The sequence below is a fragment of the Fistularia commersonii genome, chromosome 1 (genome assembly GCF_037954325.1).
Source record: "Fistularia commersonii isolate RoL2024-O1a breed Wild chromosome 1, RoL_Fcom_v1.0, whole genome shotgun sequence".
NCBI lineage: Eukaryota > Metazoa > Chordata > Actinopteri > Syngnathiformes > Fistulariidae > Fistularia > Fistularia commersonii.
Window position 1 is genome coordinate 16283258 of NC_141284.1, and position 18090 is coordinate 16301347.

At 40.8% G+C, this 18090-nt stretch overlaps 2 protein-coding genes across 4 annotated transcripts in view; both read left to right on the forward strand.

The window, feature by feature from the left end:
* The first annotated feature begins 1277 nt into the window (after window positions 1-1277).
* zfyve21 (zinc finger, FYVE domain containing 21) lies at window positions 1278-11868 on the forward strand. 3 transcript variants are annotated; one of them, XM_086151593.1, is made up of 8 exons: window positions 1279-1638; window positions 3888-3938; window positions 4869-5037; window positions 5869-5944; window positions 6578-6669; window positions 7228-7281; window positions 8297-8427; window positions 8594-11868. In XM_086151593.1, the coding sequence occupies exons 1-8, from the start codon at window positions 1513-1515 to the stop codon at window positions 8627-8629; spliced, it is 735 nt and encodes a 244-aa protein (XP_086007719.1). In that variant the 5' UTR covers window positions 1279-1512; the 3' UTR covers window positions 8630-11868. The 3 variants fall into 3 exon arrangements, with proteins under 3 accessions (XP_086007735.1, XP_086007719.1, XP_086007729.1); XM_086151603.1 differs by lacking the exon at window positions 1279-1638 and adding an exon at window positions 2236-3803 and having other exon boundaries at window positions 3857-3938; XM_086151609.1 differs by lacking the exon at window positions 7228-7281 and having other exon boundaries at window positions 1278-1638.
* Window positions 11869-15854: 3986 nt separating this feature from the next.
* The window catches only part of brf1a (BRF1 general transcription factor IIIB subunit a), a 70266-nt gene continuing 68030 nt past the window's right edge, over window positions 15855-18090 (forward strand). The window contains exons 1-2 of the mRNA XM_086151636.1: window positions 15855-15944; window positions 17685-17921. Coding sequence (XP_086007762.1) covers window positions 17738-17921 — 184 coding nt within the window. The 5' untranslated portion in view covers window positions 15855-15944; window positions 17685-17737. The remainder of the gene's footprint in view (window positions 15945-17684; window positions 17922-18090) is intronic.

Consider the following 18090-nt stretch of genomic DNA (forward strand, 5'->3'; position numbering starts at 1 on the left):
ATTTGTCCTGTAATCCTGCTTTAGCAGAGCACCACGTGATGTTTCCTGTCCAGCTCAGATAATTGAAACTCATCAACCAGCTATTTATTTTGAATGTGTTTTCTTGGGAGGGAGTGTCCTTCATGATATGACATGCCCTGCTTACAATGCTGCTCTCAAAAAACAAACAAACAAATACATTGACACTCATCCCTGATTTGTTGTTCTGAGTGAAATGATGCGAACATAGGCAACAGAACTGAAGCCGCAAGCGCTGATGTGGAACTATAGAACTGCAAAATTTGTTTTGTTTTGTTTTTTGTTTTCATTCTGGAATGTTACTGCTTTATTTGTTTTCATTTGTTTTACAAGAGCACCGATGTTTGTGCAGCACAATATTAAAGAATAAAAAAGTCAAATGTTCGCTGTCTGGATTTATTGTATTACTATTTTTAACAGGGGTGCAAATATATATTTAAAAAAAAATCGGGAAAGAAATAACGGAAAAGTAATTACAGGTCAATCAACCCACAAAATACCTCAAATTCAGCACTAAATCACAAGAAGCCTCAGAAACAAATCAATTACTAAATAATTTGTTCAAATCACTGAGATTTTCTGGTCTTGCCGATGACATTTTTTTCTGTTTGTGAGAATTTCAGCTTCATATTAACTTGCTGTATGCTTTTCTTTTTAACCCCCTGACGGGAAGGTTAGAATTAGTTTATTGACACGTAGGGGTCGATCCTTGAGTGACGGGCAACGCTTACCCTTTAACTTTTAGGTAGCCTTATGGTCATGTGATATGACATGACACGAGTAGCTCACAGCACAGGATTCCTTTTTATCTATGGCAGCATAGATTAAATCATTAGAACTGAAGGAGCCTCTTGGATGAGGAGTGAAATGTCTTCAAATGAAGAAATTCAGGTCCAGTTGCCAAGACAAGAAGATTTCGCCAAGAATATTGGGGACAAACTCATACATGTGTGTGTATATTATGTATATACATGTATGTATGCCTGAGGTTTGATGTCCTAAAATGAGAACGAAGCTAGATAACATTTAAATTGTACTCTTTTTCTGCCATTTTGTTTTCTAAAGAACCACGTTGGAATCAGCTACATATATCGATGTCACTGTGTGTTGCCTTTTGTTTTTGGTCATTTTCTATCTTGGACGGGTCAGCTACCAAGTTCTACAATTGTTTAAATCCCCCTTTAAGTATCTGTGAGGACTGCAACAGCTAAAATAACAAGCAGGAAAAGATTGCAACCAGTCGTCAGGCTTTTATGTGGATTTTATTCAAGCAACAGTTTCATTTTCAAGGCCAGACGAAAAAAAAAAACAAAACAGAAAAACAAGGCGCGGCTGGAAAAACCAAAACACTGTCAAGTGTTGCAAATCAATCACGTGACTGGAAATCTCGCGCTCCCATTCGTCCACGGCGCTGTCAATCTAATCGGAGGGCGTGACCGCGCCGCAGTTGTCAGCGTAGTACTGAGTGGCGGAGGGGCAACAGCCGATCGGAAAATGTCCTCAGTGCCTGACGGGAAAAAGCTCGTCCGGAGCCCAAGCGGACTTCGAATGGTACCGGAAAACGGTGCCTTTAACAGCCCCTTCTCGCTGGACGAACCGCAGTGGGTCCCGGATAAAGAGGTGAGTCTGCAGCGGCGCTAGTTCGGCGGTGAGAGGCTGCCAGAGCTGCTCGGACTACAGTGGCATTTTAGCGTGGTACAATTAGCTGCATTTCCGGCCTGCATCATCAAAATAAAACCTGCGGTATAGCGTTAAAAAGTAAAACAATCTGGATGGAACGTAGTATCATTAGACTTCATATATTGAGTCTATATTGACACTTTTCCGCAACGGAAATACCTGAGGTTTTTTTTTTCCGTGGCAACTGGACTTATTTTCTCTCTTCGAAGACGTTTCACCTGTCATCCGACAGGCTTCCTTAGTTCCATCGTTCCAACTTATTAACATAACAGAAACCCCTTTACCTTAGACTAATGCCAAGCCCAAGCACAGCAGTTAGAAACAGGAAACTCATGGGGAATTACAGGAAATTTGTCAACACAAATCATGTATGAATCATGAAAAAGCTGTACTTTCAAACTCGAAAGATTTGCATAAAATGAGTGACGACGCGACGTGTGCTCTTATTTTCAAAGTAAAGTCGACTACATCTAGTGACTCCCGGCCTGGACGCTGCTAGCTCGATCCTGACATGGATGGCACGTAGTTGCCCCAAGACTTGGGCGACGCACCGAAATCAGGACTAAACGACCTAACGCTTGATTTAAGACAGAGGACTCCCGAGAGTAACCGCTAAAGCTTTCGTTGCTTATATTGTTCCTTTTTTTTTAATTCAGGCGATGAAGTAGTAGCCGATGGGGTCAGCCGTCAGCACCTTACACACCGAGCACATCGTGTGTAAGCTAGCTGCTTTCCCCCAGCCCTTCGTTTCCGCTCCGAATCTCCCGTATTTCCGGTCCGGTACTTCCGGTCCGGTAGTTCCGGTCCGATCCGTCTCCTCCCAGAACCGTCCAGCTGTCTTTGTCATCGACTCAATCTACTAAAACACTTTTCGCTCTCCCACAGAAAAGACTATCCTTTGTTGACGAGCAGTAATGAACCCTCCGGATATTCAGATTTGAAATGTAAATGTTTTCTGGCCATATAATGTGTTTTAACTAAGTTTTAAGTTTGATGTCTTTCTTGTCACTTCTTGCTGTTTATTATGTTAAGAGCTCGCATTCTTTTGCTTTCTTAATTACTTTAAAGTTGAAGTTTTGTGGGCAATTTTTTTTAAAGTTACCTGAACTTTTTATATTATTTTTATATTTTTGAAGCGGAATATGGTGTTCCGTGTTTTTGTGCAAATTCTGAGATAATCTGAAGTTATGGCAACTTATTCACAAAGATTATGTTTCTAGCAGATAACTCAAATATTTTTATGGTAGTTGGTTGATAAAAAAAAACCAAAAAAACATGATTTTACATTTTTTTCATAATATTTGTGTGTGTTTGTGCGTGTGTGCGTACGGGCACGTGTGCATGTTTGTTGAACCCGGGCTCTGTTGGAGTGGCCAGCAGGACTAGACCGGTGTAAGACAGATCACCTGGTCCTCTAACATACAGGCTTCTGGCTCTTTACTATAACAAGGACAGAATACCGCCCATCACGGTCAATTACTGCTTACAGGAGTTGTTTTTGTTCCATAGCTCACAGCTCTAATAGCACTGTAATCTCTGCCAGAAATCCTACTTTGTTCCAGGGGCAAACTGCACATCTTCACTTAATCGTATGGGGGAGGGTTTACTTACAATTACTGTTTACATGTTGAGATTCACTTCTGATTTTGTCTATCCGTAATATGTGTCTGTGTGAAAGCATTTCAAAAATGTGATTCTCATAAAAAAATCTTGTGATTTTACAGGGTGGCTGTATTGTGGGGGGTAGCATGTTTGGTAGAGCGGGTTTCCTGCAATCAAAAGGTTGGCAGTTCAATCCCCGACTCCTTATGTCTGCACATCGAAGTGTCCTTGGGCAAAGAGAAAAAAAACCCAATTGCTCCCAACAACCTGGCTAGCACCTGCCACTGACATCTGTCATTGTGTAAATGCGTGTTTGAGATCAGATGGATCTCAGATTTATATTAAGCAGGAAATTAGCAAAATTCAGCAAGATATTCCTTGAAAAATCACAAAAAATTGACTAGAAATGAATGGGAAATGAGAAACAACGTAAATGTCCTGAAACGTGAAATTCCCATCCTGCCTGGCTCACTGAGGCATCATACAGGATTATCATCCAGGAGGTAGACCAAATTGCGTCCGTCCGTTGATCCTCCCTGAAGCCATGCCCCCTTAGCCTGTTGTTACTTCCTGTTTGTTGTCCTCAGTGCCCAAGATGCATGCAGTGCGACACCAAGTTTGACTTCATCAGGAGGAAGGTTAGTGTCTGGGTTTTATCCCACTCTCAGTCAAACCCTAACAATGCTACTAATTCAGAGGTATCAAATCTTAAACACAAATCCAGAGTTGTTCAGTCCAGAGTTAATTTCTCTCCTCTTTATATCATTGTAAAATACACATTATTTTTGGCTCTTTTTTTTTTTTTGTGAATTATTTATTATTTGTAACAAATTTAAAGGAAATCGCTGCTGATTTCTTTGCCAATTTCTTCGATGATTTTTTCTGAATCTTTGCAATTTTTAAGATAATTTCTTGACTTTCATGAATTTTTCAATTTCAGAGAATATCTTACTAATTTACTTTTATCAACTAATTGTTTCAACAACAATTAAGTTTTTCTATTATTGTGGTTTTAAGGAATTTCTCCGGAATTTTTTTCAGGTTATTTGCATTTTTCTTTTTTCTATTTCCCTGTTACATATAGTTTGAAGGAATTTTCAGGTGATTCCTTTAAATGGTAATGTCAAATTTTTTTGAGGCCATTTCTTGCAGGATAATTTTATCACTAATTTTATGCTAGTTGGTTTTCATCGAAATGACTAGAAAACTGAATTGAAGTTATTTCTTTTCATTGTCTCTGTGTAGTTTCTTTTTCCTTTTTTTACCATTTGAGAAAAGTGGTTGATTTTAATGGTATAACTTAGGTTGTTTTATTGTCATTTTGACCAATTTGTTGATTAATAAAATTCACATTAGAAATATTAATAATATTGAGCAGGTACTTGGATGACTGAGAATCTCCATGGATAATATTTAGCGGCTAGTTCCTGTCAGAAAATGTCCTTTTGGATCATTGGTGATTTCTGGCTGATCTTGCTAGTTAGAAATAATTGTACAATAATTCTAAAGGTTGTAAAGAAAAACTAAAGCCGGGGATCAGTCTTTAAACCTGTGGGGTGTCCTTGCAGCATCACTGCCGTCGGTGCGGTCGCTGTTTCTGCGATAAATGCTGCAGCAGGAAGGTGGCTCTGCCCCGCATGTGCTTCGTGGACCCAGTGCGACAATGTGCCGAGTGCAGCTTGGTGTCGCAGCGTGAAGCCGAGTTCTACGACAGGCAGCTCAAGGTTCTGTTGGGAGGTGAGAGCCTGGGGGAGGGGGGGGGGGTCTTCATTGGCATGGAAACTAAAAGATATAATAATGCTGCAGGTTTTATTTAAAAAGACAAGAATTTGAGATGAGACTTTACTGCTGGTAGTCAAATCAACATTATCAACAGTGTAATTGAAATCAGAGGGATTTTATGTTGAAATATTATTGTTATTTGTATATTTTTGTTTTTACAATTACCATCTTCATTAATTATTCAGAATACTCAACATTATTTCAAATTAAAATCAATGCAAGAAAGACTGACTTTGCCCACAGAGGCACCAAAGGACTCAGAAGGGAATGAATGAATAAAAAACATTATTTTGGTTTGTTGTTTTACAAAGGAAAAATCTTTTTGTCTTACATTTCTCATAATCACGAACAAAAATAGGGATAGGCTGAAGCAGAAGTCTTATCTACGGCTATCTTATCATATCCAATGAGCAATACAGAATAACAGCATTACCAAAACAAACAAATACGTTTATAATTTTACTAGAATTGAGCGCTTTTTTTTCATTTTCATAATATTTATATGTTTTAAACATTTGATCATTATTTACGATTTAAAAATTATTATATTGTGAAGGAACTGTCCAGAAATTTGATGCTAACTAGATAATTATTTTAAAGCATCCAATAGTTTGAACATAATGAGAAATAACCTCAAAACTCAGCAGGGATTAAATGTACAATTTACAGCACAAAGTGATCTGATAAAGAAGAAATTGAAATTCCATGTTAGAATCTAGTTCTGAATTACATTACAGTTTCCTGCCAAGGGATGGTTTTCATGACCAAGCCTGTCTGTCTCTGCAGGAGGAAACTTTGTTGTCACTGTGGCAACCACAGACAAATCTGAGACCATGACTTGTCGCCTCTCCAACAATCACAGGTGAGATCCCTCTCAATCAATTGGTGTTTTTATAAGTTTTTTTTTCCTGTATTTTTTTCAGTTTGGAAAACTTTCTTCTTCTTGAATCGGAAAATTGAATTCTGCAAAAAGTAAATATTTTAGATTTTTAATACTCCTTTTAATACAAACATAGAATCTTCAGATAAAAAGCTTTAATTTTTTCAAAATTTTGAGGGATTGTGTGTTAGTTTTCACTCAACAAAAAAATTCTGTTAATTTTTCTGGTAAGTCCTGAAATGATTTTTAGAATTATTTTTATTTTAAGTAGTATTGAAAACAATTCAATACTTTGTGATTATTTGAAATTTAAAGTTTTCATTTTGATCTCAGCTTATTTTTGTATTTTCCTGTATTTTCTTTCAAAGAATTTTCTTTCACATCTTTAATAAGATACAATTTTCCTAACAAATTTCATTTTTTTCCCTTTTTTATGTTTATCGTTTTTTAAGTAAGTGTCTTATTCAGGTAATTCTCAGCCAATGAATGCAGTCGAAGATTACATGTAACTCTTTTTATAACTGTTGAAGGTTGTCAAAAAGCCTGGCCTTGACCATTGCTTCGTCTATTCCATGTGATGTGTACCCAAAGAGTGTGTTTGTGTCCAAACGTCAGGTACCTGTTCCTGGATGGCGAGAGTCACTTTGAGGTGGAACTGTCTCGGATCTCCAGCATGCAAATCCTGACAGAGGGAACAAGCCCCGGAGGTAGGTACTTCTGCCACTCTGCAGGTTCTGTCCCAAGGGTTGGCCTCCGTCTTGTTCCTCTGATTTTGGGACTCTTATTGCTTTTACTTGCTTTGTAAAAATATTTTTTGAGGGGAGGGGGTCATTTTAGGTTTTTGCCAAGTTTCCTCTCTAAGATATATTTCAGCAGTTCTGTTGTCGTAAAGGAAAAAGACATCAATAAATTGCAACTTTTCAGGAACTTTTTGTACTGATTTAAAAAATATGATTTCCTTTTGGGATTGTTTTAGGTTTTTTTTTTTTTTTCAAACTTGCTGTCAGAAAATATTTTGGCCATTACAAAACCCTTTTATTGCCATGATTCTAGCCTCTGACGGCTCCAACCACATCAGTCATTTCAGGTTCCAGAGCAGCGGCAGGTTCTGTCAAGCTTGTTAAAGGGGGACCCTCCGCCCCCCCACTGTTATTTCCACTAACGAACCGGGAATGTCTGGATAGCGTCTGTATTTCCTGTAAACTAACCATCCTCCTCCTGCTGCTGCGTGTCTGCTGGCGGCCATGGTCTCCCTCTGGGCTCAGAGACTGACTTTCACTCTTACACCAGCCTGCTGGACGGTCACTGTCTCTCTGAAGGTTAGCGCCCCGCCGCTGCATCTTCATCATCCTCATCACCATCCTCATCAACTACATCCCTGCGCCCCCCCTCCCCCCCATTGCTGCACATCGGTGTGCATGAGGTTGCTGGCCACTCCGGAAGCTTTTGTTTGTTCCCCTAAACCTGACAGGAACAACCAAGTCAGGGTTCCTCTGGCTTATTCGTTCATTCATTCATTCATTCATTCATTCATTCATTCACTCACTCACAGCAGGAATGCAGCTTCCATTCATTTAACAAAAAAATTTATAAAATATAGGAATTTCTTCCTGGTTTCTATGCTTTTTTTTTTCAAAATGAATTCTGGGAAATGTTTTAATTTGAGAGATTCTTAGAGATCTTTTTTTTTTTTTTAATTTATCAACCTTTTTTGCTACTTTTTTTTCTGAATTTATTTTTTTCTCAGATTATCTGCTTCAGTACATTTCATCCTTACTTCTGGTTTGAGAGAACTGAAATGTGGTGACTCACCTGGACCCTTACAGAACTCTGCACCCCCTATTGCAGGTGCAGGGTTTCTGCAAATCTAGAAAAAAGAGAAATCAAAATATCCTGGAAACTTATTAGAGATTACATTCTTTAAAAAAAAAATTCCACCCATTCTTAAATTTTGCCAAATAAAATCTGTCTAAAAACCACATAAAATTGTTTGAAATACGTTAAGCTATATAATAATAACTATGAGTGTTAGTAATCTTAATTGTTACCATTGTTATTATATATTAACGATTGATTTTTATTGATTCTATGTCAGGTGGAATTCCTATATTTATAAGCATTTAACTATAATGATCATGACAAACATCTCCGCGAGAGCCAACATCATTGGATGACACGTTTTGGTTGTTAATACTCTTGACCTCGCAGCCGTAACCTACATTCAACTAAAAATCAACATTTAATCAACATTGGCGTAATGTGGTATTATGAAGCATTTCAGCTTCCGTGTGTGTGTGTGTGTGTGTGTGTGCGTGTGCGCGCGCACGTGTGTAGGGGGGACGTCAAGAGCCACAGGCATGCTCCTCACCTACAAGCCGATGGGCTCCCTGGAGACCCAGCAGCTGCGGATGGAGACGGCTGACGACAAGAAGGCAGCCTCCCTGTGGCTGGCAAGCATGCACAGGGTGACATATTTGTATTTTTCATGATGACCCCCCCCCAGCTGAATTGGCTGGTGACTCCTACCCAACTTCGCCTTTCATTTAGATGATCAATTCATGAGGTTCTAGGTGATTGCTTATTATTCATCAGTGTATCAACCTACTTCTCCCAACCCCCGTTCCCTCGCAGGCGGCCAAGCTCCTGTATGAAGCGCGGGACCAGTGAGACGGCGGAGCAGCCTTCCAGCTACACCCAAGTGTCCCCACCCCCAGGGGGGCGGTACCATTTGGATTTTATTAACGCCAGTGCCGTTTCCTCCTCAGCTCTTTACGCCAGTTTTAATCATGGTCATTTTTTGGCTAAGAAAAATGTTTATAAGAAAAAAAACACACTTTATTACCTCTAAAATTTTGTACATCATGTTTCAGCACAAGGATGTTTATTTTCCATCTCAGAGATTTATTAATCTGCTTTAACACCAATGATCTAGGAGAGGCACCATTTAAAGGGTTAAGAAAACACAACAAACTGGGCATGGAAAAATGAGCTTCTGCTCCAAGTCCTCTTCCCCAGAACGTTTTCAAAGACAGTGCCGTTATTAAGGGACATCTGTAACAGCTAGTGGCAGGAAGATGGCAATTTGGGAGATGCTGTGACTTGATTTGATTTGTTAACAAACAGAAAACAGCTGGTTGTTGATGTCAGTCTTTGTCAGGCTGGTAATCAAAGGTTGGGCATCAGATGTTTAGACAACCTAAATCCAACCAGACATCAATATCTAGACGGCAATGAAGTACAGGCTAACGCAAGGAGATTCATTTTTTTCATCAAGCAGCACTTTCTTCGTCGCCTGAGCTAAGAACAAGACTCTGTATCATGGCAAAAACTAGGGGCCTCAGTTATCAACCATGCGTACACACAGAAATGCATAAAGAGTGCGCACATACATTTCCACACAAAGTAAGGGATTGATTATGTTGAGGACCATGTAAATTCATCACACACAAAATTTATCAACACGGATTCCTTACAAGTGTGCTTATGCCTGGTGTCCGCATGTTTGATAAATATGGATACTTGCACCCACGCACATTCTAAATGTTAGTCATACAAAAGAATTAAGAACCTATTCTATGCACAGTCGATAAATGAGGCCACAGGAAACATTACAGATTTGAGAAAAAAAAAATCCCCAAATCCTGAATGTTGGCTATTCTGGTTCCTTGGTAACACATAACTTCCACCTGAAGCCTTTTTTGTTGCAGTAAATAGAATGAGCTTCCGAATATGCTTGCTCTTGGTTTCTGGCTCGGCTTTCTGTCCACCCGTGCTCTGTCCTCATGTTCTGTCTCTGTTTGGATGGGTGGTGACTGAAAACCTCCATGTTGACATGAAGTTGCTCTGACAGAACGTGTCCTTGGAGAAAATGGACAACTTGCAGTTTTTGTCGTGTCCATAGAGTGAGTTTTTTCCCCTGCTGCGAGGGCTGGGGCTCGGGCTGGGGCTCGGGCAAAGTTACGTACGCATTTCCTTACTGTACCTGATTGGGCTAAGTCTTTGTCAGGCTTGCTTTTTGACATGCAGCTGAGTCACATGATCACTTGTTAGAATAATGCTGTCCAGGTAGGGACCTCAGACCAATGAGCAACATGAGCCGCCCCAAACTTTCTCTTGTGTGACCGATTTCTCCCCCAGTCCATGAGCAGGGAAAATGGAGACCCTATCGAGCTATAATGCTGCAAATTAAGAGCTGCCCGTTTGAGGACGTGGACACTTGTTCGCTTAATAACCCCCCCCCCCATACCTGCACATGCTTGTGCACACCCAAGTGATTTATGCTTGCCAGTAATTGGCACTGTGGGGAAAATTTTAAAGCTTTATTCCTTCATGGTGACAGATACTCAGTAGAACAAACACATTGTCCCCATAAGAGGACAGTTTTGTTTGATGAAAATCTACTTGATATTCAAAGACCGTATTTAGTTTTATACTGTGAGGGAAAAAGGCCAGTTTTCGGAACCTGAGTCAGGTCCGGGGAGGTTAAACTGCCAGTTTCTCCAGAGAATTGTTGTGTGGATGTGTCTCTTTGGGCCGTGGCGTCAGATGAAGTCACAGGTTTCTGGTGCCATTTGATCCTGTCAGTAAATACACAGATTAACGCTTTAAGTGTAATCCAAAGTATTGGACTTTTGTATGAGCTATTTTGTTACAATACAATTTTTCACACCAAGTGTTTACATACACGGTTCTTTGGAAATCAGATTTTTTTTTTTTACTTATACGCAGTGGTCTCTGACCCTCCCCTGAGGAATCACAGCGACACAGTGAAGGAAACCCCTGGTCTGAGCGGGTGCTGTCTGGATTTTGTCTTCGACGGGAGACCAGTGTTGTTTCCCTGGCCTTTTATTTTTTTCATTGTCTATTCTCTTCCAGGAAGTAACTTACCGGTGAACACTATTTTCATGCTTTTCTTTAGTTTGCCAATTTTTGTATGTTTGTTTATTTTCTCAGTCTCTCAAATTACATTTTTCTCCAAATTTGCGCATGTTTATCCCACAAATATGTATTTCCCTGTACATTTGTCTGTGAATCAATGATAAAACACAAATATAAGAGAATAGTCACCTTAATCTCAGCAGCAGCACCAGCGCTTTTTAATCTCATCAACATGAGCCTGTAATCTGAGGTTATCCAGCCTTCCTATCTTCCCTGCTGATCTGGACTGACAGCGAGAAGTGACAAGAATTTGAAACTCCTCGACAGGAGTTTTGGTAAAATTTTTTCAAGACAGGTAAATCTGTTCTTCCGTGGTTGGACAAGAGTCGATGACCCCTCGCCCTGCTCAGCCAAATCTGACGTTCCTCTTCTAATAAAAATAGGGTGATTTTTGGCCATCAGTTTGACTTCCCTATGAGAATATGGCTTGATTCTTAACAACATTTTGTTAACTGTCAATTCACATTAAATTCTTATGAATTACACCTTACATGACATCTTTGCTCCTTTCATATTATAACTTTATCATGGAATTTTGAGATCCATTTTAATAGCATTTATAATATGGAATTTGACTTTCCTCCAAGAAATTCCAACTCTTAAATGTCATGAACCAGGTTTGTTTCTGTAGTTGTGAGAAACTGCTCTTTGAATAACCATATTTTTATTTTTTTTCCTATTAATATTTTTAGTTGAATTCTGATTTGAACTGAAGGGTTCACCTTCCGTGGCCTTGGGCTTCCATCCCATTTCGAGATGTGGAGTCCTGATCGTTTCGTGCTGTAACTGTTTCGTCATCCTAGCCTCTTGCGTGTGAACACACGTGCACACGCTCAGCCTGCACTTTACGCCCTCTGATTACATATATACCTTATTTCTCACCGCGTCTTTTATCAGGCCTATAATTCCACTCTTATTTTTTGTGTGGGGGATTATTGTTGAGAATAAAAATCAGATGTTTCTACAGATGTTTTGTTTCTGACTTGTTTTATTGATTTATATGTGTGCATATGTATGGATGTATGTATGTATGTATGTACAGCTAGGTCAATATTTATTTGATCCCCCTGTGATTTTGCAAGTTCTCCCACTAATAAGTCATGGAGGGGTCTAAAATTTTCAGCGTTTGTGCATTTCCACTGTGAGAGACAGAAGCAAAAAAAAAAAAAATCGGAATTCACATTTCATGATTTTTTTCACAAATTATTTGTGAATTACAGAGGCAAATAAGTATTTGATAGCCTGAGTCAAATGATGGTAAGATTTGGTATAGAAGCATTTGTTAACAATTACAGAGGTCAAACAGTTCCTGTAGGACCTTTTGACAGATTGTGGTGTGCACAGGTGTCTTTCAGAAAGCTAACAACCTCAAATTGATGCTACTCAATTAGAATGATGAGTAGAGTGTAGTTGGACTCTTTAAAAGCAGAGGAACAGGTCTTTGAGGGTCAGATATCTGGCTGATAAGCAATGGATCAAATACTTATTTGACCTTGTAATTTGAGAATAAATTGTTAAAAAATACTATTTGATTTCTGATTTTTTTTTCAGTGGAAATGCACCAATGATGAAAATTTTAGACTCCTCCATGATTTTTGAGTGGGAGAACTTGCAAAATCATCACAGGGGGATCAAATTCTTATTGACCTGTCTATATATATGTGTGTGTGTGTGTGTGTGTGTGTGTGTGTGTGTGTGTGTGTGTGTGTATATCGATGTAGATATATAGATATGTCTGTGCACATATGGATGTGTTCAAGACCACAGCCACTCAGGAGGACTCTTCTGTCAGTGTACAGGAGTATGCTGACTATGTTACTAGGTACATCACCACTTGTGTGGTCAACATCGTACCCACCATACGAGTCAGGAAGTTCCCCTACCAGAAGCCTTGGCTGAACAGTCAAATACGCCTCATGCTGCGTGGCTGCTCTCATGCAATTAGGTCTGGCAATGAGACGGAGTTCTAAGTTGCTAAGTACGGACTGAAGAAGGCCAACAGAACAGCCAAGAGGCAGTAGAGAGAGCAGCTGGGTGGCTTCTATTACATTGCTGACCCTACAGCTCCGCATTCGATGCGGTCATACCCCACAAACTCACACACATAATGTCCACCCTTGGCCTGCGACCCACCCTCTGTGACTCGCTCCTGGACTTCTTGACTGGCACACCCCAGTCTGTGAGGATAGGTAATAGGACTTCAGCCAGCATCGTCACAAACATGGGCACTTCTCAGTACTGATAAATCCCAAACGGCAGCCATAGAAACCCCTTATACATTCAATAGGTGTGTTAGATGCGCACAGTTTAGAAAGTTCCTCACCAAGCCTTCATGCATTCTCTTTCCTCAAGGGCACATATGATCCGCGTATCTTGGCAAAATTATTTTTCTCGTGGCCTGATTTGCATTTCTGTCTGAATGCTTGATGCTTACTTCCATATTCAAATCCACATCTGTAATAACTTCAGTTTTTCGTGTGTTCACCTTAAAATTATTATCCTTTGACTGAACTGTTCTTGTTCTGTTTGATTTAGCTTCTTCTGTCAGTGCTTTGAATTAGCTAATTGCTGTCTCACTTGCATGACAGATATCCACCACTTTTTCAAGTATCAAATCTGCTTCTCTCAAAAACCATTGATTGTGCTACATACAATGTAGCACCGCAGAGTCATTTAATTGTCCAAACTCACAATCTGGGTTTTATTTTTCAAATCTATCAATCGTTCCAATTCTCTGGTAACTCTCCGATGCCATGTTATGCAATGATATCTGGATGGCCGGTCTTACACTTTATAACTTGAATAAGTCTCACCCAGAACACATGTCATGTATACGGTCCCACTGTCCATGGTGGGAGGACAACAACCTCAACACGGACAAGGTGAAGGAGATGATGGTGGAAATGAGGAAGGAGAGGAGACCTCATCAGCCGAGATTGAAAGGGTGAGCAGTTTCAGATACTTCAGTGTGCACATCAGTGAGTTCCTCACCTGGTCCCTCAACACTACACGGACGGTTAAGAGGGCTCAACAGCGACTGATCTTCGTGAGGATGGTGAGGAAGTCCGGCGTGTCGCCCGGGCTCCTCAATTGAGAGCATCTTAATTAACTGCATCACGGTGTGGTATGGCAGCACCACTGCTCCAGACCATAAATGCCTGCAGCTGGTGGTAAAGACTGCAGAGAAGATCACCAGAACCCTACTGCCCTCTCTGCAGAGCATCTACCACCACACAGTCCAAAGGAGAGCTGCCTCCATCGCCAAGGTCCAGGCGCACCCCCAACACGGACTGTTCACACTACCACCCACCGTCTGGAGGTATAGTATGTGAAATGTAGGATGATATGACTGTAAAACACATTCTACCCAACTGCTGTCAGACTCCTGACAGCAGTCGATAACCATGTACCACCTCAGGGCAATTCTGCAATTCTACTCTTTACATCCAGCAAAGCCTGTGAACATTTCATGTTAGCCCTGTTCATGTTACTTAACTGTCTTTTTTAATGGTCTGCATAAAAAACCTGCACTTTGTGAGTTGCACACTCAAAGCTGTACTCAGCTTTAACTTGCACATCTACTAATACAGTCTACATTTCTGTGTATGTTTACAGCTCCCTGCACCGTTTTAATTTCCCTGCAATATTACATCAGGTTATCACAGTATGCATAATACTATTGTTTATTTATCACACTTGTCTGGATGAGCTGAGAACGGCAAAGTAAGAATTTCCTTGTATGGGGAAACCATTTCCAGGCTTTACATATGATAATAAACACTTTGAATCTTGACTGATAACCTTTCCAGAAGCATTACATCAGATTTAGTATTGTTCTGGGGCGCTGAAGGCAGAAGAATACCCATTTATTGAGTCTCGCTGGTGAGGAGGAGCAGAACCACGATACCGCATCTGGACTGTCTAGCTTCCTATTGGTATCAAACAGTTAACCAGCCTAGGTGTGGGTAATGTAGTGTATGGTATGGGTGCTATAAATTGTTCTGGACTGTTAAGGGGAAGAGGATCTTCTAATTTGGGGTTATGTGTATGTTAAGGTGCAAAAGCTTTTTGAGCTTGCCAGCTTTCTGGGAATAAAACATTGAACTACGCTAAGAAAAATGATGCATCGTTACTCCCTACTATTTTCGCTGGGGAACTGTCATCGTATTCATCTTTTATATGTGCAGTGAAATATTTTGAAAGTTATTAAAAGTATTCAAGAAAGTTCAACATTGACAAACATTAAAAGTTTGTGGGGGAATTAAGAAAATAGCTGAGTCTTTTGTTTTCCGTCAAAGCTACTCAACCACAGTGAATAAACACAAAAAAGATTAAAAAATCCCCACTGTGTTTTGTGAGGGGATACTGTTGATATTTCTTGGAATGAAAGTTAAATAAGAAAAAAAGAAAAGAAAGCAAGACAACTGAAAAATATGACAAGTTTGAATTAGGCATGTCACTCCTGCAACTGATAATAATAATTATATTTTTTTCACTCAATTGTGTACGTGGTATTTTTTGGCACAATAAGGCGAACAGCTGTTAAATGGATTTTCCCCTTTTTTTCGATGAACCATGGAGTCGATTTAAACCTGAGTCGTACCAACTACCGCCACACGTGTAGGCGGTTCTGTCGTCGATGTGCAATGTCAACACGGTAAGAGTCGTCGTGCACCACCGATTCCGGGATGCATGAAACGATACCGGGGCGTTTAATATTATATGTCAATTATTTACCGATTCATTCACGGAGCGTTTATATCAAACCACGTGGTGATCCACCTGCACCCCTCTTATTTGAGTTGGTCTCGTCCGTGTCTCCCCTGCATCAAACGCACATGCTGTGAGTGCGTGCGTGTTCTGACATCGCGAGGGTCCCGCTGTCACGCAGCCGTCTCAGACCCACGCGCTGCGGCGGACGTCACGCAAACCGGGCGGCTCCGGGACACGCGTGGGGACACCACCGTCTCCGGCTAGAAACACGGTTCGGAAGCGGATACGCGAACCCGGCGTGGCTCCGGGGGGGCGACTTCACCGGCTGCCGGTGCGTACCGTCCGAACTGGAACATCCTCCAAACAGGAATGTGACAGAAAGTGTGAAAAGATAAAAAGGGAACGGCTCGCCCTTTTGGGAGGTTCAGTTAAAGTAGCCAGCTAGCATCGCTCTGCTAGCCGCGTCCGATGTCAACACGCCGCCGCCGTCCTACCGGCACCGGCGCAGTTCATGGACTCAAGCCGAGCGGAGGAACACACAGGCGGGACTCCCCAGTGTTTCGACCCGGTGACATTTTTTAATGTTTGCTTTCTTTATTTTTCTTTTTTTTTTTTGCGGCGGGGCCGCCTGTGGAGACGAATCCGCTGAGTCGCTGCGAGGTGCCACGTAGCTAGCCGGCTGATGAAGGGGAGTCGCTGGGCTGCAGCCGCTCCTCACTGTTTTAGGGAGAAAAAAAAATAAAAAATGTAAATCAAATCATATTTCTGACCGAGGAGGCCCCGGGGACAAAGACGAGCCCCCTGCTCACAAGTCAACAATTCAGGTTTCTCTGCGTTAGAATCGTCGAACAGTGAAGTTGCTTGAATTTCGGCAGCAAACTCCTGAAAATCTAAAAAAAAGGCTTGTATTTTTGCAAAAAAAAGGAGTCAAACCATCAAGAATGATATGAGAAGTGAGGAGAAAAATACTGGAAAATTGATACGAAATTACCAGAAATTGAAAAAGAAATTATATGGAAATTGACAAAACATGCCAAAGTGAAAAAATCAGGCTTAAAACCTCACAAAAAATAACATGAAAGTTAGGAAACGATAGTTTAAATTAATTTATAAGAATATGAGCTGAATGGTGTGAAGAACTTTACCAAGTCTTAAAGCAATTGCTTGCAACTTAACAAAACATTGCCTGACACCTTGTTAGAAATTCTTTGTACTACAAAGAAACTGATCAGCATTTAACGAGAAATTATTTCAAAATGAGCCAACCTTCCTTGGCAAATAGTGACGTAAAAAGCAAAAAAATCTTGCAATTACCTTGAACAATTCCTTATCAATTTTTAGAAATCTACATTTGTTGAATTATCCATAAATGGCGTTGCTCAGTCAGGGAATGAAACAGTGGGGCACTTGTTTTCCTGATAAATGGACATGATTTTTTTAAAACTATAATTTCAAGTTTGACAGTAATTTTGTTGTTTTTTTTTCTTGTTTATTTATTTCTTTTTTGGAATGTATGCCTTTTTATAAAAAAATGTTTTATTGTGACTGTTTCAATGTTATAATTTTTTTTATTGCTAATACTGGCACAATTTCTGTAATTTCATATACGCTATTTTGATTTCCAAGCCCTGGCATCTTTTTTTGAATTAAGATAAAAGCTAAATATATAGCTTTTGAAAATGTTTGCATTTCCAGTTGCACAGGGGTTAGCGCTTTTGCCTCACAGCCCAAAGGACTCTGGTTTGGTTCTGACAGGGGCCTTTCTGTGTCGAGTTTGCATGTTCTCCTTGTGTCGTTTTTGGGTTTCCTCCGGGTTCCATGCTTTCCTGTCACAGGAAAAACATGCAGCAGGTTAATTGGAAAAATTGCAGAGAGTGTGAACGAGAGAGCGAATGGTTGTTAGGCCCTGTGATTGATCGATGCAGGGTGGACCCCGTCTCTCACCCTGCTGGCATGGCTCATGCATCTTAAGTGCAGGAAATGGATGGATGTTTGCATTTTTTATTTTCAGTGGACTTTGTGTTAATACACCAAATATGGCTGACCGAGTCATGCACCCTCCCCCCTCCAGGTTGAGACACAAGAGACGTGCCTGCCCCCCCTCCACGGGGCTGAGACGCCACCATGAGCTCCAGGGTCTGCAAGAACTGTGGCAGCTCGGACATAGATGTGGACCAGGCGCGAGGCGATGCTGTCTGCATGGGCTGTGGCACCGTGCTGGAGGACAACATCATTGTGTCTGAGGTGGAGTTTGTGGAGACAGGAGGTGGAGGGTCATCGGCCGTTGGACAGTTCGTCTCAGCAGATGGTGAGTGAGAACGAGCTGCTAAGGGAACCCGGACCTGTCATGACTTCCCTGTACTTGAGTTGGGGGAGTCAGGGAGTTGTGCTCTTGCCTCATGGCAAGGTTCTGACTGCATGGTTGACTGGGTTTGCTGTGTGTATGTTCTCTGCCTGTGTGAGTTCCCTCCAGGTTC